At 41.6% G+C, this 27108-nt stretch overlaps 2 protein-coding genes across 10 annotated transcripts; both read right to left on the reverse strand.

The window, feature by feature from the left end:
- Window positions 1-462: 462 nt before the first annotated feature.
- Window positions 463-3911, reverse strand: btd (biotinidase). Its single transcript, XM_029443567.1, is given in 7 exon segments — window positions 463-1156; window positions 1480-2079; window positions 2168-2345; window positions 2440-2528; window positions 2530-2592; window positions 2734-2883; window positions 3638-3911. Coding segments are annotated over 7 exon segments (1593 nt in total). The 5' UTR covers window positions 3878-3911; the 3' UTR covers window positions 463-883.
- A 1222-nt stretch (window positions 3912-5133) lies between these two features.
- On the reverse strand, window positions 5134-26017 carry snx13 (sorting nexin 13). Of its 9 annotated transcripts, none has more exons than XM_029443563.1 (26): window positions 25866-26017; window positions 23874-24085; window positions 18164-18276; window positions 17941-18043; window positions 17693-17782; window positions 14972-15093; window positions 14743-14861; window positions 14388-14492; window positions 14167-14255; window positions 13742-13825; window positions 13463-13601; window positions 13091-13179; window positions 12758-12857; window positions 12125-12318; window positions 11869-11973; window positions 11595-11765; window positions 11427-11496; window positions 10800-10993; window positions 10580-10687; window positions 10391-10501; window positions 10057-10218; window positions 9716-9787; window positions 9479-9624; window positions 8783-8851; window positions 8587-8699; window positions 5134-8090 (listed from the first exon to the last, which is right to left on the reverse strand). In XM_029443563.1, the coding sequence occupies exons 5-26, from the start codon at window positions 17768-17770 to the stop codon at window positions 7855-7857; spliced, it is 2676 nt and encodes an 891-aa protein (XP_029299423.1). In that variant the 5' UTR covers window positions 17771-17782; window positions 17941-18043; window positions 18164-18276; window positions 23874-24085; window positions 25866-26017; the 3' UTR covers window positions 5134-7854. The 9 variants fall into 9 exon arrangements, with proteins under 9 accessions (XP_029299423.1, XP_029299425.1, XP_029299426.1 ...); XM_029443565.1 differs by lacking the exon at window positions 25866-26017 and adding an exon at window positions 25502-25815; XM_029443566.1 differs by lacking the exon at window positions 23874-24085 and having other exon boundaries at window positions 10815-10993.
- Between the last annotated feature and the right edge of the window lie 1091 nt (window positions 26018-27108).

Consider the following 27108-nt stretch of genomic DNA (forward strand, 5'->3'; position numbering starts at 1 on the left):
CAATAGTATGAGACAGAATACACTTCCTGTCTGCTAAGTGGGCATGGGTTAGCAGGTTATAAAATATGTCAAATTATAGTATAGTACATAATATAAAAAGTCTTTGTATAGTCTGTTATTGTGTTGTATTGCTACCATTACTTAAATATATGGTCTGAATACTTCTGCCACTACGGTCTGATGTTAATAGAATATTTTTGAAGTCTTGACTTTTTCATTACTTCTGTGCACAGCTGTGCAAGGTGACGTGTATGAATGCATGAATCACTTTTGTAAAAGTTTACCCACCTGCAAAATGTCCACGCTTTAAAGTTTAGATGTTATTTCTGTCTTCCTGGTGCACAATTCAAATACTGCATGTCCTGCCATTATACTGCTGGTGCAGCAAACTCTTCAGAATAAGAAGTAACATGCAAGCGTTCACCCCTTGTTAAACAAATACAACACAAACATTAATACAGTTCCTTTGTTTTATTGTATGGACTTCCAAACACTCAGGTCATACATTTTATGGTATAGCTGTATGTTATTAATCACAACTTTCATGAAGTTCAGTATTGCAAGACTCTAAAATCCCATTATTGGTCAACTTTGTCCATAAACCTGCAACTCTTTAGCACTTTTCTTCATTACAGGGTGAATCTGTGTGTACGTGGGTATTACGAGTACCCTGACTTCCAGTCCTTTCAGTAGATATCTCTGCAACACAGTACATAGACGTCTTTGACATAACGTGAACATTTTTATTTCTTTACATTCCGTTGATCATTTTGGTGACTTTTTTTTAATGTTTTAAAGTTAAATTATGGCCATATCTTACGCATTGCACCTTTAAATGTATTCAATATGTTTCTCCTGACACCCCCATCAATTCCAAAGCATTTCATTCATGGTCCAGGTGATACATTCGTCCGTACAGACAGGCAGTGACCAGCCCAGCCGTCATGTTCGAGTGTTTCATGGTCACTCTTCCATCGGCAGCTGTTTCAAGATGCTCTGGCTGCTCCAGGACAAACTTGCTGGCCAAAATTGATGGGTACACAGATCTGGTCCCAAACTTCCCCTCCAACTGGAAGTCCATTTTAGACTCAGCCTCTTCCACTTCCTGTCCACAGGAACTGACGTCCAACCCTGCACAGCGGACGAGTGCACACACCTGCAACAGATATATGATAAATCTGAAAAAAGTCTCATTATGCAGTTTTAAATACACAAAGTTATTCCCATTCATATCTAGGGTTTGCAAAATTCCTGAAATATCATACATAATCCAATAATTTGTCAAATACATGCAGTTGTGCCATATGATGAGTTAGCTAGCTAATAAATTAACTAACGGGGAAAGGTAGTTTGAAAATATGTTGACAACGTAAGTGGTTCACGATTAAAAGTAAAAAATAAATAATTGCAATTTGAAATTGTGCAAAAAGTTTAAAATTCCCTTGGACATCTTCCGACTCTTTGCGGTCCTATTCATACCTGCAGGGCGCAGCGTCCATTCACAGTGTGTGTTCCAGCAAACGCTCCCAATGCATACAGCTCTTTACTGCCGCCCTGTGGAATCTGCTGGTACTGCAGGTGGCAGCAAAAGGTGCCATTACACACGTTCACTTCGCCCTCTGTCTCCTTTAAGAGGACAAATGTAAATGGATCGTACATCATGGATGAGATGAAGGTGGAGGAGGAGGGTGGAACTGAAGAAGGAGTTTCAGTAGGAGGTGAATCCAAACAACTCTCTTTGTGACAGAATTCAGAGTCTGTAGCTGTAGATGATGTGGACTCAACCCTAACTACCACCTCCTCGGTGGCCACGCTCTGCCCCACCCACAGTGGGTCTAAGACTGGCACCCTGGCCACCAGCAGCTTTCCCTCCTCTGGGTCCCCTTTCTGGGCGTGGTGGTAGGTGGCAGAAAAAGGGGTGTAGATGCCACTTCCTGTCATGATCATTTGGTCGTTACGAAGGTTTGCCGCGAGCAGGGTGACATTGGCACCTAAGCTGAACGCCTGCTGGAACTGGATCGAGTCCAGTAGAGGGAGCTGGTTCATCCAGGCTGTGGGAAAGATCAGCTGACGCACACCCTAAAAGCAGAGGCCAATGTTAGGAAAAGAGAAGACCAAACACAGGAATGTAGAGTTGGGTTTAGAATCTGTCTGCCTGCTTTGCTACCTGCTCCACCAGGGCAACTGTAGGATCGTGGAACAGAATGTCAAAACAGATGATAAGACCAATCCTCCCAGCAAAAGGTGTATCAAACGTTATCATCTCAGGTTGCGGCGGCGTGTCAAAGGACTCCTCAAAGTAGAGGTTGTTTTTATGGTAGCGTGCCACCAGCAGGCCATCTGAGCTGCATTAAAGAGGATGCATGATGAATTGTTTACTAGAGAATTATGTATTGGTGCATTTGCATTTAAACTATTTCTATTTTAAAAGCACTGCACCTGAAAACCACGTTGGTGTTGAACTGCCAGTGTCCATCAGGGGGACAAGAGGAGGAGGGGTCAGTCTTCAGGGCGCAGGGCTGCAGGTCAGGCCATGTTGGCCACCATGTAGAGGTTGTAACGACGGGCCATACAGCTCAACCGCTGGAGAACCTGTGAAACAATCACAACTAAATTGTATTTATATTCACAGGCTTGTGTTGCATGAGTGAAGGCTCTGAGCAGCCTAGTGATGGCTCCATGTCAGGATTCCTGTTCAATAACAACATCAAATCTGTAAGTGTGATTGTGCACCTCAGTGTTGTTGTATTTGCCGTGCTCTGTGCAGGGGTTCCAGCTCTCCTGCTGGGGGTCAGGAATGGTTTCTAGGTAGCCAGAGATGGACGACCGGCTGAAGTTGAAACCCTGAAGACCATCTTCTGGAAACACCAGGATCTGGGCACCCTGACCAAGGACAGATGAGGGCAGAGTATAGAGATGAGACGAGCTTCATTACTCTACTGTAGTCGCACAGGTAACTGCTAAATATTCTGCAATTTATAGCAGAGACAACAGCAGAAACATCTGAGGCTTTACTTTATGGGCTCTAAGGGCCAATACATTGGGAGGAGCTACAAATCAACAATAATGTCTGTAACAGTGTTTCATAAAAAGTGTGACATGCAGGACAAAGTCTCTGCAGTTTCATTTGTTACCCTCCTTTGAAACCAATTAAAGTACATTTTGAAAGGTTCCTTCCTTACTTTCTAGCATACATTTTTAAAGGATATAGATTCTGGATTGGGGCCACAACTAACTTATTTTAATTATCGATAACATTGCTTTATAATTTCTAGATTAATAGAGTAATCTCTTGCTCTCAGAAAATAGTGACAAATATCCATCCCAGTTTCTCAAAGTCCAAATGTTCTGACGAGACCATTAATAAACATGAATCAGAAACAAATATCTTTATTTGTTCATTACTTCATCTTTACAAACATTGCACCAGTAGCGTATGAAGAAATACTTAAACGAATAATCAATCAAAAAAATAGTTGGCCATTGTTTTTCTGACGAGCGACTAATCTAGAAGCTCCACACTTGATAAACAGAAGTGTTACTTTTTTTTAAGTGAGCAATAAGCAACATTGCTTCTTTTACTTTGACTGATAAATAAAACATATCTCTCTCTCTCTCTCTCCTGACCTCACCCTACCTGCTGAGCGGCCCGGGCAGCCTGCTCCTCGTAGATATCCAAGTTTTTCTGCATGTGTTGCAGGGCAGCGGAGCGGGTCTGGGGGACACGGGGCTCCGGGTTAAGAATTAAGTTGTGTTCATACACAGCGGCAACATACGAGGAGTGCACGAATGTCTCTGTTAGACCAACGTCCGACATTAAAGAGACACTGACAAAAACCACAACCAATAAAAACATGGTGTATTCCCCGAGTGACATGAATGAATGATTCGATTCACCCAGAGCCCCTGACAGTAAGTCCAACTAGTGAGTCATTTTCCGCTTTACAGGTGATAAACTCGCCTTGCGAAATAGTGTTTTTCACTTTATACATCTGCATCAGCTCCATGGCTTACACTTTCAAATACTTATGTATTGTCCTGCCCAAAGGTTGTGCACTAAAATAATAACATAAAACCGGTATTATTTACAATACTAGCAGCATTCTGACAGTGATACACAAACACAACCTTTATTTTGAAAATACAAATACCGGAAGCATCCGGCTCAAAACCCGGAACTAATTTACAAAGCTGACCTTACTTCAGCAAGCATGAGCAGTATTTGAGATACATTTCGGTTATAACTTTACTTTGGAAGAATTGTTTGAACATGTGAGGACGATTTGGAGAAACTGAATGTATTTTTTGTCCATGTTTGTCTGACGTCGCCGTACTTTTTTGACGCAGGAAGTGTATTAGCATTAGCACATACCCTTTAGTACAATGTCAACAGCACCACAGGCACCAACAGAAGATGCAAACGGCACCGTTTCAAAGTCCAGCCAGATATTAAAGACCTGCTGGAGCTGTCGGATGCTGTCCGGCGGTGGTTTGATCCTGTCTGGAGCTTATGTGTTCAATGCGGCCCGGGGAAGGTTGCATAGAGCTGGACTTGCCTCTATTGGGACAGTGGCTCAGATTACATTTGCTGCTTGTAAGTTATCCAATACTTTGTTGTTGTTGTTGGTGTAACATCACTTCTTGTTGTCTTTTGAAGTAATAAATGCACACCCGTGTGTATCTTCCAGGTATCGCTTCATGGGGGATTGTTATCATCGCTGACCCGGTTGACAAATCGCACAGGGTGGACGAAAAGCCTGCTTAGAAATTCATAACAGTTTAAATAACCCAAACATGGAAGATTGGGGGGGCAAATATTCATGGTCAATATGCAGTCATGCTAAAGAAGCTGCTCTTGAGTCTGTTGTAAAGTTATATTCTCACAGTGTCCAGGTTGTTTTTTTGTTGTCATTGTGTGGATATCGATCAATATTGGAAGAATTAAAGATGTAAGAGATCATATATTTAATGAAAAGTACATTTTGTATTTCTGTCATCATTGGAATGTTATGCATAAAAGCACCATTAAAAAAAAAAAGGTAATTTCTTACATTTAAATGCTAAAACTTTGTTAAAAACGTACTTTATGTATCAGAACTGAGTATTTGACAATAGAAAACATTTAACACAGAATGAGAGTTAGATTTAATTTATTTTGTGCATGCAAAAAAGTTATTAAATGACCATGTTTTGGCCCTGTACTTAGAAGCTGCATCCATACTACTGTTAAAAGGTCTATGACTTAGTGTTTACTACATAGTAAGCTCATTTTTGGACAGTGCAGTCTGACAACAACAAGGCTACAATTCCTACACTTTTAGCTTGACATGAATGTAACTTCAGCCACATCAGTACAGTTTTCATTAGCATTGCACCTACACAGAACCTGCAAATCTTTACAAACCACAAACATATGGAAGACAGCACACACACTGTGGGTCAGTTAGTCTGAGTTACCTTTTATTAGTGTTATACTGATCGGAGCACAACTGCTCACAAGGAAGAGTTTGATAAGCATGATGCAAAAAACACCCTAAAGTCATTTTCAGTCGCGTAAAATGATCATGACATTCTGATTGTTTTTTTTTTAAGGTTAAAGAAAAATATGAAAATAGAGTTGACAGTACATTTAGGCACACTATTAACACATACTGTACACAGATATGCACAATTTTCATTATCATAGATTCATAAATACTGGGGTTTAAAAAAACAAACAAAAAAAAAAAGCCTTCCGGTATGGAGAGATGTGCAGAAAGTTAGAAGTGATACCTCCTCCACCGTGGGAACAAAATATTCACCTCCCAGTAAGCGAGGCTCCAGTTCATGTCCTCCTACTCAGCCAATCAGCGTCCACCAGGGCTGCTCAGTGCAAGCAAATCTAAGCAGACGAGGGAGTTCCATCCAATGGCTGCAGCAGGATGGGGCTCCGTCCGGCCGATGGGAGAACTGGCCCTCCCACAGTTGCTACGGTAAGTGCTCATTAGCAGTGATTCCATTGGTCACAGGACATGGCTCTCCTGTGAGCTTATTGGACAGGAGGAGAGGGGAGGGGTCTGTTCACACGCAACAGAACAGGCTTTAATGCATAAAACACCACTTATGAGTTAAAAAGAAGCAGTTGTTTGAGGCCCAATGAGCTAAAATCGGGCTGCGACACGGAAAACCCCCTACCACTGTCCAATCGATACCCACAACATAGATACTGTATGAGTGGGCGAGGGATAAGTGTAAAATACCCCCCACACACCAAACGCAAAAAAACTCAGACTTATAAAACAAGTCTGTAAAATAAACATTGTACTTTTACAACAACGGAATGTTAAGTTGTTGGAACAAGAAGACATTTCTGGGGAAGCTTCTTTCACGTTACCTACTATTAAAACGATATGAATTACTTTTTCAGTATACAATGATTCAAAATGCACATGCATTAAAGAAAAGAAATATATTGCACAAAATTAAAGACATTTTCTCTGGATAAAAGTGAATAGGGATATATCTCCATATCTCTATCTTGATTTTGTTGTCGCGTGAAGGAGAGCTACCTCTAGCGTGCGTCTCTTGGTCAGTATATACTGTATATAGTTTTAAGGCTGGTTCACTAGCTCACACTGGCACAGTTTCTGACTGAAGAGGGTTGAATCTTCGTGCAAAACACACACACACACACACACACACACACGCACACACACACACAAAAGTGTACACGAGCCAAATACACTAGACCAGTACATTCTTTGATACGGCGTTTGGACAGCTAGAGCTGAGCCTCCCACAACTGTAACACACTTCAGTGTGTCCTCACAGCCTCACCTTTTAGGTTGTTAAAGGTCACCTTTGCATTCTCTTTCCTCACATGATTAAGGATATGAAGCACAGTAATGTTCAGAGTATCCCTACACCAAACCCCTGCACACACACACACACACACACACACACACACACACACACACACACACACACACACACACGTATGGAACAGCATGAGCTTTGGTCGTCACAGGTTATGACCGTAGCATTAAAGGTGGTGTGGAGCTATTCTTTCAGGATCGTGGGTGGTACACAGACGATGTAACACTTTGTAAAGGAAAAAAAACAAAACATTTTGTGAAAGAAAGAAAGAAAGCAAGAGAGAGAGAGAGCGAGAGACTGGAACAAATGCAGATAATAAAAATCAAAATGTTCTCTTTCGACCCATATTTGTTCGGTCACATTTTAAAAACAGCGCCTTTTTAACCCAGTGCTATTGACATATTTGGTTGCTATGAAAAATATTGTTTGCAAGTGTGCAGCTGTTGCAGATAAAATGTCTACAGCACGAGAGTTTGACTACGGCTGAGTGGCCAGGTCACTGAGATGGTGGGGCGTGCCAGTCCAAAAGACAGAAGCGGGAAGGTAAGGCAAGGTGTGGGTCTATGCTATCTACTGCAGTTTAAAACAATACAGTAAGGTCTGCTCTCTGGAGTCTGGACCAGGAGAAAGCAGCATTGACTGGCCCATGATAAAGCAAAACACAACTAAAAAGTCCCAAAAAGAAAAGCAGGAGGAAACTATCCAAACTAAAAGAAAAGACTGCCATGTCCAGTCTTGGTGCAAATTACAGGATTTGTGTTTGTGTGTGTGTCACAGAGTGAGAGGAGGGCAGAGTGTGTGTTCATCCTTCAGTTCTGTCTTGACAGAAATAATCAGATGGATAATTGGAGTGTTTTCACTGAAAAGAGTGAGGGAAGTAGACGAGCAGAAATCACACACATACCTCAACGCTCACGTCCCCCCCCACACTCTCACTCTTAGCTCTCAAGTCTGTGTGTGTCTAGTCGGCCCATGTCCCGTTGCCTGTGTCCTCTCCTGTCACCTCTTGAGGGAGGAAGATTTGAGTTTCTGGCTATATCTGTGGATGCGTGGCGAGCGGGAGTGCAGCTTGACAAAGAGTTCGGGGAATTTGTACTGGGGGAACATCGTCTCCAAGAAGCCCTCCAGGAAAACGTAGACTAGCCGGCGGTTCATGGGTTGGTACTGAAACATGTCGAAGACCCGGAGAATGCCCTTTCTCGTGGTGTCCGCTCCGATGATGTGCTTCATCTCGTCTGAGGAAGGGAGAGAAATATAGTGGTCAGGAGTGTGCACAGACTCTCAAGGAGGGGTGGGGGGAAATGAAAAGTAGGAACCTTTTACATGTGGGTTACATTGTTTCCCCGAGCTCACAGCAGTGCAGCACTTGGGCTGACCAGAGGAGCACTTGGGTCACTTAATGGCCCCTTTAATGTGGCATTAGGGCAAGAATGAAGCATGGAACTCTTTAGTTAGATAACAGAGACAACTCAAGAAAAAAGTAAAAGTAAAGCAAACACACCACTAAATCTTTAAAATAAACTCAACACTTGACAAAATGTAATCATGACGAGCTTCCTGTGTGTCCTCTTCCTGTTACATCAGGCTCAGATACATCCATGTAGATTTATGCTGGAGTGAAAGTGTTTTCTAACAGCATGTGTCAGTTGTACAAGACAGAAGTGTGTGTGTGTGTGTGTGTGTGTGTGTGTGTGTGTGTGTGTGTGTGTGTGTGTGTGTGTGTGTTTTCACCTGGCATGATGCCCAGCAGACTGGTCTTGGCAGCTATTCGTGTCCTCATGCGGATGCTCTTGTCGCGACGGGGCAGCGTCTCGGCCAGAATACCGTTGGGCCAGTAGGAATCCCTATTTGGAGACAGAGCCACTGATGAGGTAAGTCATAATTCTTCTGACCAATCGGTTATTTGAAAGAAAAGGGGAGGAGTTACCTGAACTTCTTGACATAGTCTGCAACCTGCTCAGGTGAGGTCATATAGTCCACATGATCCACAATTTTCCTACAGAGACAAAAGAAAAGATGATTCAGGCTGTGCTCCGTGTGTGACGCAATTTACTAACCCTGTATTTTGCTGAAGCTCTGAACATGTGTGTACTCGTGTTCAGTTTAGGTGTGTGTGAACAATCTGTGAACTTTAACACTATAACGCCTTTTGCTTAGGGGGCACTGGTTCTGCTATAAAAAGATACTGACTGTGCATCTTAGGTCATGAGGTTTGTCTGAAATACTGCATTTTGGTTTAAATGTTGAACATATCCAGTCACAGCTTAACTCACTGGAAATAGGATGGAGAGCCCACTATCAGTTATAGTAGATTATATCACCGTGACAACGATTAAAAATCCTCCTGAGGAAAATACTTCACGTTAACCATCATTCTTAAATCAAATTAAGTTCTGCTAAATTGTCAATAGGATTGGTTGAGTTGGGATAATTACCTCCGCCAAGGAGGTTATGTTTTCAGCTCAGAAGGATTACTGAAAAACTGCTTGCTCGATTTTCATATGACTTGGTGGAAGGCTGTAACACGCCTCTTTAAAAACTTCCATGTTGTTTCCACTTTATGACTTTTTCCCAGGTTCTGTGAACTGACTTCAGACTGCGCAGTGTATTTTGTGTCTCTGACCTGTTGATGGTGTCTCCATACGTGGCCCGGATGAGCTGCTGCAGAAGGTTCTTAATGTTCCTGCGCAGCCACTGGTTTTTCTCCTTCAGGTCAAACACTTCGTCCATCAGCAGCAGCATTACCCTAAGTGGGATGTTATCATCCACCTATATATATATATAAAAATGACAATTAAATAAGATCACAAGAAAATGAAATCAATAAAACAAATATGCAGCACCCAACTGTCTAACTTACATTGTCATCAAGCTGAGCAGAGACTCGACAGTGTTCAGGGTCGATGTCAGTCTTGGGGAGGAGTGGAGGCACCTGGGAAAAAAGGAGAGGACACTAGATAGTCAGAAGTTGGACGAACTAACTTGTCAGACTAATGAGGAAACGAGGAACCTGGTTTATTTGCAGTTCTATAGAGACTATAGGGCAAGGATTTGTGAGGACTGGTACCCTATAAGGAGTACAACCAGCTAACAGACCATGATAGTATTAAACTGAAACCTTTACACTGATCAATATAGTATCAAAGTTAACTGCTTTGCTTGATTAAGCTGCAAAGTACTTGCTCGATGTGATGGCGTTACCTTGAGTATGGACTGTTTAATGTCCTGACCTAGTCTTTCTGACATGCGGCCCATGTTATCAGAGACCTTGGTCATGCCCTCAGCCAGACTGTCTGGCAGGGACTTCACCGCGTTGGACACATTTCTCATGGAGCTCCTCAGAGGATTTACAAATGTGTCTACCTGATAAGGGAATAAAACAAAAAAAGAGAAAAATGTACTTTAGAAAACCAGCCTGTAGAAAGTACAGCCTCTCATATCTCTGTGCATAAATATCTGAACTATATACACATTAGAAATCTGAAGTCATTTGGTAGCAAACAAATGACACTGAAACACAAAGAAATGTAGTGACCTTGCGTGCAAACTCTCCCTTGCCCTTGCTGTAGGCTTTGTTCTCTAGGAAGTCATAGACGTAAGGAATCAGAGTTGGACAGGCCTTCACCATCTCTGGGTTCAGCAGCAACTGGAACACACACACAAAAATGATGCAAGACAATAAAAGGCATTCACTATTTGACTAGTCAACATATAAGACTGTTACCTGCAGGTAAGCATTGAGGTCTTTTTTTCTCTTCTCCAAGAAGTCTCTGTCCATGTTGTTGAAAGTCTTCTTCCCTGGCAGCTTGAGAATCGACGCCAGGTTCTCAAACTAAAAACAGAATATGTGCAACACTCAGAAGGAGACAACCAAGTGCATGACATGTTCCTCTGTGTTTTGACCCTAATGTTACCTTTCTCCTATCCCAGAAGAAAGTACGCACCTGAGAGACACACACCTGTTCAGTGATCCTCATATGGAAGTCGTGGAAGTCTGAGTAGCGGCGATAGGTCTTCCAGCAGTCCTCGCTGCCATCGTGGCTGCGTCTGAACACAGTGATGGCGTACAGCGCGTAGGTCTTACCGTGGTCGTTGCACACCCCTGCAGCACCCCAGAAGCCGGGGAGACAAGCGTCAGCTACCACGCCCGGCAATACATCCAAAAATGGGAATGGAGGATGAGGGGGTAGATGGAAGCAGAAAAGAAAGAAGACGGGAAAAGAAAGAAAAGTATGTGCAGGTTCAAAGTGTGTGGTGGGAGGAAGAGCGAGCAAAAGAAAGAATGCATAGCAGAGGGTGTGGAAATGTGATACAAGAGAGGAAAATGTGACGGGAAGGGAGGAAGAAGGAAAACAGAAAAACAGTGAAAGTGATAAAATGAAAGAAAAAAAGAATACTGGAACAGTATGAAGTGACAAAGCAGACATGCTGAATGAAGCTTGGAGATGAACAGTTGAAAGAAAAACATGCAGGAAGGGACTAACAGGGGTTAGGCAAGTTGCAAATCTAACATAACCCCTTGAATTTGTATTCACAACCCTTTATCACGATGTACAAGTGTGTGCGTGTACCTGTGTCAGAGATGAAGGCATGTAGGTGCATAGATTCATCATGGCAGGAGTTGGACAAATCGTCCAAAGACTGAAATCACAAGAAACAAGTCACTATTTAACGGCTGCTGCTTGGTCTCTGCATCACAAATGTTCTGTGGCCTGCAACAGGAAGTGACGAAGACTCACTAGGTTTATGCTTCCTGTGGGAGAGCCGTTGAAGGATTCTCCATCACCGTCATCGGACCCCCGGTAGCTCGGCTCTTTCAACATGTCCAACTCTGCGAGCATGCGGACATAGAGAGGACTCTGCTTGAAGGAGGGGTAGTAGCGCTCATCACGTAGCATCATGTCGTACACCTGGGGTCAAATATATGTGAAACTAACGTGTCAGCTGGTGAATAAGTTAAATAAAATAAAATTGTTGGTACGATTCATAAAACTTTAGATCTAGATTTAGTACATTTCTCTGGATTTCATCAAATATCTCTGGTGTGGGGTCATCTTTCTGCAGCTTCTCCCCTAGTGTTGTTACGGATGCTTCGTCCACCTGCACTCTGGGAGAAGCCTGTCGGGGAGAAGAAAAAAAAAGAGAAGATAGACGTTGGGAGATACTCAAAATAAAAAGACCACGCCGGCTAAAGAAAGCAGTGCTGTACACCTTTACTGTTAATCTGCTTTATGGCTGAAATGACTTGACATGAAACCACCTCCCCCACCTTGTCCGAGAGGTATTGTTCGTAGACACCCAGTGCAGCGGCCTTCAGCAGCCCCTTGGTGGCACTGGGCTGCTTCTTGCCATCTTTCTGCCAGCTCTGCATGGCCTCCAGCTGCTGCTGTGCAGTCACCCTGTAGCCCTCCACAGTGAGCCAGAAGAACAGCTCTGCCTGGGCCCCCGCTGCCTGCATGAAGTCTGGAGCAACAGACACACAAGAGTTGGTCCAAATGGTGTCGGTCTACTATCGCACTTTGGTTACACATTCATGCATATTAAGTGGGCCAGTGCCTTTAACAGTTGGTATTTTTGGCTGCTTGTGGTCTCTGGTGATCTTGTAACTAAAGATCCATCTACTGTTACACTCTTTGCACACACGCAGACGAACACGCATGCACGCACTCTATCGTAATCTGATCTGTAAAGTAGAGTGACCTTTTAAAGTCTCTGCCGAGGTCATGTGTGACTGAAAAGGAGTGTGTCTATGAGACGGGTTGGGGTTATAAATTCTAGACGAGTGGAATACGTTATGGATTATAAAAGATGATTAACAGAAATGTTCAGGATTAAGCCCTTGGGATGACTACAGTGACGTTTGGCATCAGTGGTTTATGTGATGATGCGTTCCCAGAATTACCCATGAAGAACTGCAGGGCTATGTTGTGGATGAGGATGTGATCCAGTGGGATAACACACAGCTTGCCAAAGTTGGCCGCCAGCTTCAAGGCATCCACCTCCTACACACCAGAGGAAAAGTATAAAGTAAAGTCTGATACACAAAGCAGAAACAATGAAACTGTATTCTTAGTTTGTCTGACTCCAAAAGATAAAACTGAACTAACAAACTGACTGAGCGAAAGCATCTGGTAGTTACAGACGATGTTTTACCAGCTCGCTAACAATTAGTGAAGTATGTTTTTACTGGATGCTCCAGTGTAAGCACGATAAAGGCTGAGCTGCAGTTTCTCACCTTGCCAGAGTGTAGCCTCTGGATCCTGGTCTCACACACCTTCTTCACAAACAGAAGACTGTTAATCTGGTTCTTGATCACATTGATGTCTAAAGGACGGAGAAACAAAGACATTAAAGAAGGAGACGAGCCATAGTAAATATAAGAAGAGAAAATAAGACAGGTCTAATTGGTTTCCTTTTTAGGAAAATCAACATTTTTATTGCTTAAGTTGGATAGCGCATTGAAAGGTATTTATTATTATTATTATTATTATTATTATTATTATAGAATAATATTATCTGTCAGAACCATTTAGTACATTTAAGTGCAATTTTACATTCTGGGTTTTAGAGAAAACTATTTCTGAAATGCAAAAATGCAAATGCCCACCATCTCCAGCGGTGTCCAGGGAGCGGAGGTACTGCAGCTCCTCCAGCACCTTGTCCTTCACAGCCTCCAGCTCAGCAGGCTTGTCCGTCAGCTTCAGGATGTTCATGAAGGCTTCATAATTACAGCTGGAATCCTGTATCTATAACATAATCACACCTCTTTCATATATCCACAACATTTGTATGCATTTCATTTGCTTCCTTGATTGTTTCTTGGATAGTTCTTTTTAATTGTTTACACAAAATTCAGTTCAAATAACGGCTGAGATTCAACTCTCACCATCCAGATGACAAACTGGTTGATGTAGTCTGGATCGCTGAGCTGGTTGATCAGAGGAAGTAGCACACCACGTGCCAACACCTCCTAAAAAAACCCATCACAGAGCATTGTCAGGTTCACTCATTACAATTCACACTACAAACATGCCGTCACATGGTCTGGTACGGCAGTGTAAGTATATTTTCGGAGGCCGTTGTTGGAGAATAATACTCATGGCTGGCTGGCAGCCAAAGTGGCAGCATTTGGCCGGCAGCTCAACCATGATAAATTAACAACACAGGTTGTATGACATATTGTGTGACTGAATATGTGATTTTTTGCGCCTCATTATTTGCGGCTCAGACCGATGAAGTCAACTGTAATGTGATCCTTTGACAGACTGTGTAAGTGAGAGTGAGATTTCGTGTTTGTTTGTGTGCACTCACCCTTAAAAAGTATCTCATGTTCTTGTTGTGGAAATCTCCAGGAGGTAGTAACAGATACAGAAGCAACTCACACAAGTCCCGAAGAAAACCTGACACGCACCACAAACGCACACAATGTTTAGCCTTAGCGGTCAAACAGCAACACAATTGTGTGAAGAGTGCTTCATGACAGTGTGAACTGTAAGGCTAGACAAATTTTTTTAAAAAAAAAGGGTGTTTACCTTCTTCGTCTTTGTGTGAAGTGCACACTACATCTCGACAAATCTTTCTTTCCATCTCCACCTCGGCCTCAAAGAAGGAGTCCACCAGCTCCTCTGTTATGTCCCCTGTTCAGACATCCCTCTTCGTTATTGTCACCATCACCACTAATGTCTGTTTTCTAATCATCTGACTTCATCAATAACTTTATGGAAGAATCAAATCTTTTTGTACACGCCATCTAAAAAGACCACCAAACTCCGATTAAGCTCAGAAGTACGTAATCACAATACTTGTTAAAGACGAGCATACTCAACTCAGGAGACATGCTAAACGTAGTAATGAATACTGTGAGTGAGAAAGCAAGTGTGTGCTTACTTTGCTTGTCCTCTCTCTCAGCGAGGCGATCCTGGGCTTTTCTAAAGACACGTAAATGGGTGGCAAAGTCGTCCACCAGGCGAGTGGTGAAGTAAGGCTGCCAGTCCACCTCTTTGGACCTTAGCACATAAACGCATAGGAAATATGAAGTACGTATTTGTATGTACCTCGCATTTGGTTTATATAAAACACTCACTATTAGGACAGAAAATGTGTGTGTGCCTTGTACCGTGTAGAGAATTGGACGAGGGCATTCTGCAGCGTCTGTCTGATCTCCAATAAGAAGGACTCATCCTCGCTCAGAGTGTAGTACCAGTACTGGATGTAATCTCTCAGAGCAAACTGGATCACCTACAGAGACAAAGAAATATTCAGGAGGAAGGTGGAGAAGACATTTAGTAAAGACAACCCGATGAGCTGGTTGGACAGTGAACAGAGGGATTTAGCTTAGATAAGACTTTTTTTTTTTTTTTTTTTTTTTTTTAATGCCACTTTAAAAATAACCAACATTGAGGGAAAACATAACATCAATTATCGTGTACACCTGCCTCGTAGACATTGCCTGGCATCGGTTTCAGTCATGCTGCAAGATCTTAGTTGAACAGCCAATTATTAGTACATTTGCACATATCAGCAGCTCGTCCACAAACAAATTATGAATGTTGTTGGTTACGCTTTCCTGATCCTGCCAGAGGCATTCAGTAAACTATTTTCAAAAACAGATGCCACCAATTATTTTTGAGAGAAAAAACAAAAAGTATTTATATAATCCTTCTTTTGAAAGATTCATTTGAAACATTTTAATACCAATTAAGGCCTTATTTTTAGATTACTTTTCAAGGATCTGCTGGAACCCTGTTAAACGTTGCATAAGATTTGCGTGCAAGATGGGCAAATAATACTTTTTTACACAATTAGACAATTAAAAATGTTGATCGTCAGTGTGTAGTGCAGAGAACAGATTGCAGGGCTGTTAGGTCCTCGGGAACCTGGGTAAATCAATCATTTAGTTGTACTCTGTTGCATAGAGCAGGGATACAGTAGTAGGATTGAACCAAGCAAACACATGAATCTAGCAGTTGTCTTATACGAGCTGAGAATGTGGCAGAAAAATCACAACCATAAATGTCTTTCGAGGAGTATGACCCAGGTTTACATGATGTCACGTTTAGCTGTGCTACAGATCTCAAGGCTCACGTGTTGCAGAAATGATTAGTGTGCATTCCCAGGCAGGAAGGAAGGGAGAACAGAAGCACCACAGTGGAGCAGTCAGTGTCATCTGACCATCACAAAGTGCTGTGTCTGCACTTAACTCTGCCGGCCACGCTGCTTTACTGAGGGCTACATGCTAAAGGCGTGTTCTCTACTAGGAGTGTTGTAACCACAGGATAGGGTGGGAAGAAAATGAGCAACAGACAAAAGCCACTAAGGTCATGTTCACTGTCTGGCACGCTGATATACAACCTAACCATCATTTAGACTCGAGGGTCTATTTACAAATGTGTTGAGCTAAAAGATTCTGAGTCACCAGCACACTCACAGTCAAAGAGTAAATATACGGTCAACAGTGACAGCACAGAAACTTTCAGTTCCACTTTCTGTTAGGACACAGTTCATCATTTCTTTTCTGGACAGTACGTCTGATAAGATTTTAAAAAGGCCTCATCTCCTTACATGATTTAAGTAATCTAGAATACATTAAAATATTGTTTTGTAGACGTTAAAGCAGTTTATAAAAATATTAAACTGTTACAAATGTTCTCCGTCTTAACCAATATGTTAAAAGCATGATAGCCTTTATAGGAGATGAATACATTTTATTGAAAGATGGATTTACTCCAACTTTTAATTTATGGATTAGAGATTGTATACTTCGATTGGCCTTAGAAAACAATGTGTCATGTTTCAAGACACTGTGCCCTCAACTCTTACACCATTTGGCGACCAGTTCTGCATCAAGTAGAACAGATGGATGCCTCAGACATTTCATATGCACAGATATATAATATAAAAGCACAACTGAAATGTGTTAAGTACTAAGATGATAATGTGGCCAGCGACATGTTTCGTCAGTACCCATTTAAATTTTATAAAGTTATTACCTCATTTTGTTATCTGTCACATTGTTTCCACAGCTTTTGTTGGTGAATTATATTTGTATTTGTTGGAACAGTGCATTTCTTTGCCGGACAAAACGCCAGCTGACAGACATCCTGCTCAAGACAAATCCAATGACATAAAACACAAGGAACCAACTTCCCGCGGTCACAGCCAGCGCAGAGCTGTTTAACCGCTAATCATGTGAAAGCAGCTTGAGGCTTCAGGGCTTTAGGTATGCAGGTATAACATTTAAGTTGCTGACCTGGGCTAACGATGACTAAAGTGGGCCAGTGTGACTGCAGTGTTTGTGTTACTGCTATCTTCTGTTGGCTTCTCTGCTTAGCTGCTGTCACATCATCATCTGAGCTTTTTATGACCCAACTGAACATTATGACCTTCATGAAGGTAGGACTGTTGTATTAGACATAATAAACTGGCAACTAAGTGCAAATGAATGAATGAGTTTTTTCATGAGCTGGTGTGGTTATACGAGACATATTTAAATAGTAATGTATAAAAAGCATTATTAACACAGATCATGTGCAATATATTTCTTAATCTTTATACTTGGGTCTAAGATACTGACAGCTGGTGAAGCTTTGACACACAGGTGCCAAATGCAGAGGATTTCTGGGTGGTGATGGTCTAGTGGTACGCCTTCCACACAGAACACCAGATGGTCGTGAGTTCAATACCAACACTGTCACCATTGTACCCCTGAGCAAGGTGCTTAACATTGAGTTGCTCCAGGGAGACTGTCCCTGTACTTAGTTCACTGTAAGTCTGGATAAGAGCGTCCGCTAAATGACCTGTAATTTCACATACACAACACAAAGACGCACTCACATACCTGTTGTAGTGGTTCATCTATGAAACTAGAGCCAGTCAGTCTCCTGTCAATCTTTATAGGCTTCATCTCCAGCTTCATCTCATCCAATGTCTGGTGGAGACAAACACAAAGACAATCAATAAAAAACGTTAATGATCTGCACGGTACCTGGCCAGCAGACTTCATCAACAAAGGAACTTGATTTACAACTAATCAATTTGTTTGTGGAGTCGAGGTCAAAATGCGTGTGTGCTTAAGCGTGCTTTTACCTTTAGTATACCAATTTGTGTGGGAGGCAAGTAAGAGTGCTCGCACTTTTCCAGGTGTTTCTCTGAGTTGATCTTTCCATAGAGCAGAGTGACCGCAAAGCCCCTAGAAAACAGAAGTGAGAATGAGCCAAGAGCTAAAAAAAGATCTATCAGGTGTTAATGTTAATGTGGGAGAGCATGTTTATGTCGACACGATGGATGGTTTAGTGGTTTTCCTGCTTACCCTACAATGAAGCAGAAGATATAAAAGGCCAGGTAGAATATGGCAAAGGGTCCAAAGGTGACAAGGAACAGCACAACTCCAAGACCCCCCCATCCCCAGATGGACAGACTGGCCTGAAACACACACAAACAAGAAACACAGGCTAAATACTCACGTACTTCAGTTTATACTTTAACCTGTCTGAAGAGAAAGACTCCCTCAGTAATGCCTGATCAAACCGTTTACATCGTCCATCGCTGATAGACTTAATGACAGATCTTTTAATATGCAGACTAAGACTACACTCCAAATATAGCTGCTTTATTCATGTTTTATGACAATAATAAGGTTTTTTTTGTTTTGTTTTAAACAATAATACTATTGCGCCTGATGTTACTTTACCATATGCAGTAAACACTCCTATATTTTCATTTTGATTCATACTTCTGTTATAACATTCCCCACATAAATAAAACAGTTTGGGCTCGACTGCTCACTCCATCGTGAAGGAAAAGTAACAATAAATCAGCAACACTCACTGAAACAGATGCACTTTAATGCACTGTACAATGACGGCATAGACCGTATGTGTGTCCAAACTCGTGTGTCACATCCTAAGGTTTTCCTGTTATTGTCAGTGCAGGAAAGCGAGCTCTCGTTTCAAGCTGGCAACCGTGTCCCAGTTCTGCACACCAATTACTCTGGTATCTACATTTGTTCAGTTCCATACTATGGCAACGCTACAGATGCAATCATTGCAATTATAAAACCCGAGTAAATGTAAGTTATACCCCAAATATTGATATTAGTATTGGCCTGAAAAATGCAGTACGAGTCAGGCGAGACAGTGTTGGTGTGTGTATGCATGGTGGGGGTTGTTATGTGAAGGAGGAGGCTGCCATAGAGCTCCACAAGCTTGACTGTCCCAGTAAGAGTAAGCTTGGACTAATGAAACCAGGCCGTGCAAACCTTAGCAAGGTACTATAATATTCAGTGTCATGAGATAATATCAAACATGCAGTTATCTACGCAAAACTCTCAGAGAGTCACACACTGTATGAAGCTCACACTCTGACCGTGGAGCCATCAGATAGAGTCACTGACAGACACCATGATGATCAGCAGCGATGATCTTCGGCTGCCCTACATTCGAACTAGAGTTCCTTAGATAAGCAGCTCCACTGATGGAGCCAGATAGAGACAGTCAGAGCTTCCTCAGGACACTGAGACATTGTTCTCTCTGCCACAGCCAGCTATGGACGACCGGATGACATGCAGTACATGCAGCCAACTGGGCCAACCAGTATAGCATGACCATTACACCCAGGTATGCTCACTACCTGGTTACACATGCATAATCCTACAATGGAGGACAGTGTTTCATTATTAATTAAACTAGTTATTGAATTATTATAAATACTTGATTACAAATAGACCGTGCCAATCTACTACTAAAATCAGAAAAATGTGTTCAACATTATTTTTAAACCTACTGATGACGTTTTATTTTCTTTCTACTCCCACAGTGGGCGGGCTGAACACGGTACATTGCTCAGGTATGAGTTTCTTGTAGATGAAGGTGCATCATGTTATGACAATGAACAGAATTTAACAACTTAAGTAGACATAATGCTTTTCCAACATCTTATCGAGTTTCAATACTTTAAGGCAGAAGAAAAAACAGTGTTCTGTAATTATAATACTACAAAACAATAAGTCTGCCCACAAAGACGCACCATATTGCTTAGACTATTTATTTCATACAGTATCTAGATTCATCATTTCTGCCATTAGTTGCTTTAGTTCTGACATTGGTAGTGGTTGTTGTGCTAGCGTCGCTGTCAGTGTGGACATCTCTTTTCAAACTGGCCACTATTGTTGGTGGTGCTCGGTGATTTATCCAGAACATGAGGAGTTACAGTGACTGAACAAAGGCTAACCCTAACCCAACCGATTCAGGCTTCATAAAGCCGACACCAGTAAAGTAAAAAAAGAAATAAAAATTGATTGGCTCCAGTTCAGATCTTGCAGATCAGCTTGTGACATCAGTCACCACACTAGCTGAGGTAAAAATCGAAAGCTGATACTGATGGCCGTCGGTCAGGACCCTCTGATCCTGACTTACTCGGTGTAAACCAAACAACTGGTTTTCAAACATATGGGTCATTACATTAATAGAACAGTATCTCTGATGCCTTGGACTATATGACGCACAGCAGACAGAAATTAATTCATGAACCTGGTTATGGGAAAATCAGGTTAGGGCAGGAAACATTAGATTATTTATCTACATGCGCTGCTGTTACTGTAAAACTCTCATTTACATGTAACTGGTCAATAATCAATTCTCTTCCCTACCACCTACTCTATTTTGAACCAAGGCTGACATATCTGAATTGTATTAGTTATATAAGATGTTGTAGAATAAAGAGCTTTTCTTTTTTGAATCTCCTGGACTGACAGCTCAGTACGGGAGCACACATTTATTTCCTTAAAGTAAAAACCAGCTTATTCAGACATTTCCATTTTCAATTTCAGTTTCATTTATCTGTGATGCTGTCACAGCTTTCCCAATCCGACACCTTCGTCATGCACATGCGCTTCTCTAACCATCCTGTTTAATACACAGCACACACTAAATGGCAAAGATCAAGTCTCTCAGCTGAAATGTAGCCGTGTTGAAGTTTCTCTAAATCCCTTACAAACATTAAGAAAACTGGGATTCATATGTACAAGACGTTTAAGAAATGAGGTTATTGCAAAAAAGCTGATCATAACCAAGTGTGTTGAGTGCATTTCAACACGCTGCAGAATGTGTCCAAACTGGCTCGACTACCCCTCTTTCTCAAGTCATAACTGGCTGGGACAAAGTCACTAATAGCAGGGTAAGGACTCTGGGAACAGAGATGTTCGGGCTGCCCAAAGAAGAGACCCATTGTTACGGTTGAGCTAGGAGTGGTAGAAATTCAAAGGAATTCACATAGCATTTCATACTCTGCCATAAATCCTAAATGAACTTCGGTGTCCTGAACTCCAACACTTCCAAGTATAATACAATTATTAACTGCAGTGTTGTCATCATTGACTAGAAAAACAAATTAAACCCTAGGTAACGACTTTAATGCAAACCTCAATGAACAGATGACCTTAGTATCACATCTACTCTGTTTACCTTTCACCCGCACAGTAAATCACAGAGAAGGAAGTTACTACACACACACACACACACACACACACACACACACACACACACACACACACACACACACACACACACACACACACACACACACACACACACACACACACACACACACACCTTTATTTGAACAGTTTTATCAGGGAAAGTAATTGCTCCTTATTTGCCTTTTTTCCCAGCGTTAAAGAAATACTGTCAGAGTCTATCTTAGCAAGTGAAATCATTCCCTGAGAAAGTATTTGAATGGGTAATGTAAGTCTGGTCTGACGTCAATGGTGACAGTGAGCAGCAGTGAATGTGGAGGCTATCAGTACGGCTGGTGATGAGGCTGTGGAAGCTCGGATACGTAGGAGAGACGATAACCGACACTCTTGAGTCATTACAGCTTACAGAGGGTTTTAAACATGAACCATCTGCTCCAGTGATTAACACCCAGGCCCATCGGGAATGCACACATCTAAACATCCAGCCAATTCCTTACGCAACCCCACACTGAATAGATATTCACATTCACGTAACAACACTGAGTCTCTGAACAAGACAGAACATAACGACAGAAATGAGGATGTGTCCGTTCGATGTCTTGTGTTATTATAAATGGTAAAGGATCAAGTAGAGAAATATTCACTTCACTTTACAACAACACTAAAATAACTTCAGAAAGGTGTATCACTTTGGAAATATATCGATTCATGTCCTAGCTCTACTTTCATCTTCCCGTTTCTTTCTTTCTCTCTCACAAATTCACAATGACTAGAAGCAACTTCAACAGTGTATAATCTGAATGTTTAAAAGCACTGCTGCGTCCTTGACTCCAGGTATGCACACACAGGCTCTTATCAGTGTCTTGGAGATTATTATTTCCCAGATTTCTGGCAAAACTTGAAAACAAATCCATGCACAACTACACACACACACACACACACACACACTGCACTGCACATACCCTGACACACACATTGGGGAAGAACTGTTCAAGGGCAAGATTTTGCTATTTTTCTGATCTATGCCCAAATCCACAAGCACTTAGCTACAGCCCCGATAAGTGTGGCCATTGGGCGAGAGGTTAACTCGGCCCATTAAAGCTCTCCTGTGGGAGATCCATGGTTAAAGCCTGAGGAGGAGAAAGTGGGGCTGACTGGTCAAGTTGGCCTAATCCACCAAGACCACAATAAAACAAAGAGCGACCATATTAGCTTTATGGGGAACTGTGCAATTACATTCAAGAAATGTCAAGAAAAACTGTCCTTGTCAGTATTATAAGGATATGTAAACAAATCTTTTAGAATACTTTTGTTGAATTGAATTTGAGTTGTCGTCAAGCCAGATCCTTAGAAAGACTTCTCAATCAAATAATAGCAGTGTCCAATGCTGGGGTTTACTTTTGGTGGCAAGTCTAAAGAAAACAAATTGGGGAAGTTATAGTAACATGTTTCTTACTTTGCTATATGTAAGGCTGTAATAATGTTATTAACACATTTAGTCAAAATGTTACTAAAAAGTGTGCCCTGGTATGATGTCTTGTAGGCAGGTTTGCTAAAATATCACCAGCGTGTCTAAACTAATCTGTCATCTGAAGGTGGTCAGCCTTACGTTGACAAATCACGGACCGCAGACTCTAACAAACAACACAGAGCTGCAGGGTCATTTAAAACCTGTGCTGTGCAATCCCCCACTAACAAGCCTTTGGCTATTACCTGGACTAAATTAACATTAGGTGGAGCAACAAGTTTAGCAGGAGAGCAGACGGGGCAAAACGAGCCACTCTTCCAAACAGGCCAACTTTCCCAATGAACCCAGCACATGAACAAATACAACCTGGGATGATTGGATAAAGTGTTCTTCTTTGTGATCATAGTAAAACAGGTGTTTGACGAGCACAGTACTCCACCTCCAACAGATTGGAAGTGCCGGTTAAAATGTAACAAGTGAGGTATGTGAGAGTATACGTCAACACCTTGAATACACTACAATTCTCACACTTTGCACTCTAATTAATCTTGGATTATCTGATCACTGGACAAGGAAGTACTAGAATGTCTAAAGTGATAACAGACACATGTAGTATGGGTGACAACTAAATAAAACATCTGAATGAATGAGTGGAGAAACATCAAATGCAGATGCTTTTGGCTGCCAAGGTTAGATGCTCCATAACCAAGACACCAAATATCTTTTGGAAGAATGACATCTCTCCAGTACAGTTCCAGAAACTTGTACAATTAAAAAAAAAGGAGTATAGATGCTTTTCTAGCTCTCTGTGGGGACCAAAAAAATATCTTTCTAAAGACACTTAATGTTGGTTTGATTTGTCACCCAGCTGGAGCACAAAAATCCCACAGACAACAAACCTTGTGGCCAAGATGAGGTACCAATTATAATTTACTCCCTAGTATGACTGAGCACTATTTTGTTCCCATATTTTTGGTTCAATTTGGTATGACAGCTCCGGTTGCAGGGTAGTTTGAGACTACTAACTCCACTGTTACCTTGGGAGGGTGAAATCAGCCACATGCCTCCTCTGATACATACTCACAATCCCCAGCTTATTTTTTTCCTTTCTAGTAAGAAGCTTCTTCAGGAGGGCGTATCTGGAGGAGGTTTATGTTGGTCACCCAGGATCTCAACCAACTAGTAGGAATGGACACACTGTGGATATATCTGGATACAAGACACAGGTCTGGATGGGGTTTAATTCTTCAAAAAGGAGTCCGCTTGTTTGGCAGGGCAACTGCTTCTATTTACTGAAGGAGGGAGAGGTGTACTACATCAAATGCAGGCCTGATGTCTACCAAGCTTTGATTAAGATGCTTTAATGAGTTCAAGCCATGGGTGAAAAGCACCCAGATAACTTTGTGTGTCTGTGGATGAACACACAATGCACTCACATCCCCCTACAACAAACTAACACAGTGTTCAAAGATGTACTCATCAAGGTATGCATGTACACCATTTGCTCAAAATGAGTTAATCACAGTCAGACAGAAAAAAAGTTCATCTCAATATCTACAGCCAAACTCAATCCTACTATCAAATTTGCAACAGAACTACAAAAAACAAAAGCAACATTTGCCTTACAACTTAGTGGTTAAGCATGCTTTTAAAATGAAATGCAAATAATAGCAGAAATTAAACAATATAAACACAATGTTACTAAAAGTCCTAGACAAAACAAGGAGGTGAAGTAGTGTGCTGTAAGTCAGAGGGTAGTTAAATATACTGCTCCAGTAACTTATTATTACTAAAGATGTAAGATCTCCATACGGACTAAAGTGGTGACAACTGAAAGGGCCCAATGTGTGTTAAAGATCTGAGTTTTTTCATCTTCTGTAGTACCTCACTTTACATCTTAAATCCATAATAAAAAAGGACTTGTTTCAATACAAGCCCACCATTTACTTCAGAGTAATGGTTAGCAGGGCGCAAAGGTTTTTGCAAGTAATAGTTTAACACCTGTCTGCACATTACACAGCCATCAGTACTCCCTCTCAGACATGCAGAGTAGTGCAGTGGCAGCTAAAGCCTTATTACCGGGGCTAAAACTGTACTTAAACTGCTGGAGATGTGCCTAAATGTGGCGAGGTCACCCGCCACTCAGGTGTTGTGGACAGTGTAGTGTAGTGTAAGCAGATGTCATGGTCAGTAGTCTATCCATCTAAAACCACAAAATCAGTGTGCATTGAGAAACTGCATCATGTGAGAACTGTAGCAAAACTACAATGTCATCACAAGTCACACTAAAAAACACTTGACAGGCTAAACCCAGGTGCAATCTTTATAACCACTGACCAGCAACAATGGACTGAAGACACTATTAATATTTTAGGGGAAGCCTGTGTTAGGCCAGTTGTTTTGTGTCTGACAAGAACAGAGAGCTACTCTGAATGACAGTATGGCTGATGAAAGTAACTAGAAACATGTTGTGTATACAGGTCTCAGACTTTCCCTAAAGTAAAAGCAAAATGAGAAGGAAATGCAACAACACTCATACAGCTGCCACCCTTATAGATGTTAGCTAATCATAGAGAAAACAGTTTGGTAAGCAGTGTCCACAACTGTACTTTTAAAATCAACCTTTGTGGTACCAAGGAGGTACCTTTCTTTCAACTTTAACATTAGGTTTTAATCTAATCCTTTCAAACAGCTACCGCTCAGCTCACCTGTGTTTGTTGTGATGTAGAAATTCGTTGTTGAGGGACGTTACTCATAATCTAAACGCATAATTTACTATCGACATTGCATGTGTGGAGCTAATTTCAGCACGGTGTTGACAGTGAAGATATCCTGGGCTCATCGTATTAACTTAGCGTTAACAGTGTAATCCCGGGGCTGCCTGCCACTTATAGCAGACAGCCTTTCTGAAAGCACAGCGACTGTGAGCCGTCCTCTCCCTGTCAGGCTGTGTGTTTACCTGAGGGGCTAACGCTAAGGCGCTAGCTGCTACAAGCTAACTAGCCGTTGCTATCACTGGAAAAACAAACTACGGTAACGATACACGCGTCTACTTCAACGGCGCTGACTTACCTCTGCAAACATCGTCTAAAAGGCTGTGCGTGCGGTGGCTCTGGCTAACCCCACCACATTGTAACATGCGAAGAGGAGGTTATTTTCTTGGTTAAAAACGGTCGTATTTCCAATCTCCGTACTCTCTTCGGAGCGTCGCCATGTTTGCAAGGTTTACGTCTCGGATGCCCCGTTTCTGGACGTCGCGATATGATTGGCTGGGAAGCGATGACGCAGAAACACACCCGTGACTGATTGACAGACACAAATGCAGCGATAATCACGACTGACTGACCCAAATACAGGAATATTTTAACAATGTATGATATATCTTACTCAGTGGAAAATTCCCTGTGCAGTGAACATATAATATCCATCAGGAACATTCTCCCGGAGGTCTTTTATGTGCTCGTTGGCTGTGATTACCTACACAACACAAAACAACACATGGGTTATTTTATTATTTTGAAGGTTAAAGAAGTTCACTTTGAGATTCTTCCAGATATATTGCAAATGCATTTAGCTAAATTCCCTTTTAGAAATTATTCAAGCCACTTTCAAAATGATGATTAGGGTTAGGGTTAATCTTATTTGTTTTCAAATGCCATGCTATGACTATTATATTGCTATTGATGGGATTTATATCATAGCCTATTGGCTGTACTGATATATGATTGTTTGTTCTGTGCTTAATAAAGACAATCACGACTGACTCAGCCAAATATGTCACCATTTTCTGACATCTCTTACTCAGCATTATCACAGTGACAAAATAACCAAATAATATATACCAACATAGGTTCGACCAATAAACATAACTTAATTATTAGTCTTAAGTGAACAAGGACCATGCATGAAAAAACATTCATCTCAACAAGCGAAGAGAGGGTTTATGCCATTTTGTTATAAGCTAATTTCAACACACAGAACAATCAACAGACACAAACAACATTATTGTAGCCCAATTTAACGTAATGGTGATCTAAAACAAAATAAAAAAGTATTTGCATCTGAGATGATTAGTCTTCCTGACACTTCAAATAAAGTACAATATTAGAAGACTGCACAAGCAAGACCAGAGTGCAGTCTGATCACATGGTTGACCTATGGGTACCTGCAAACCTGACAATAATGCATAATTTATTGCCCCAGTAGCACCTTCATTAACCGGAGCTATAGTTTACGCTGCCTGGCAAAGAAAGAGCAGGGATTTGGGCACGGAAAAAAAGAATCAAAGACAAGGAGTCCAAGAGTGACCGAAAAA

This window comes from Cottoperca gobio, chromosome 11, assembly GCF_900634415.1.
Source record: "Cottoperca gobio chromosome 11, fCotGob3.1, whole genome shotgun sequence".
Classification (NCBI taxonomy): domain Eukaryota; kingdom Metazoa; phylum Chordata; class Actinopteri; order Perciformes; family Bovichtidae; genus Cottoperca; species Cottoperca gobio.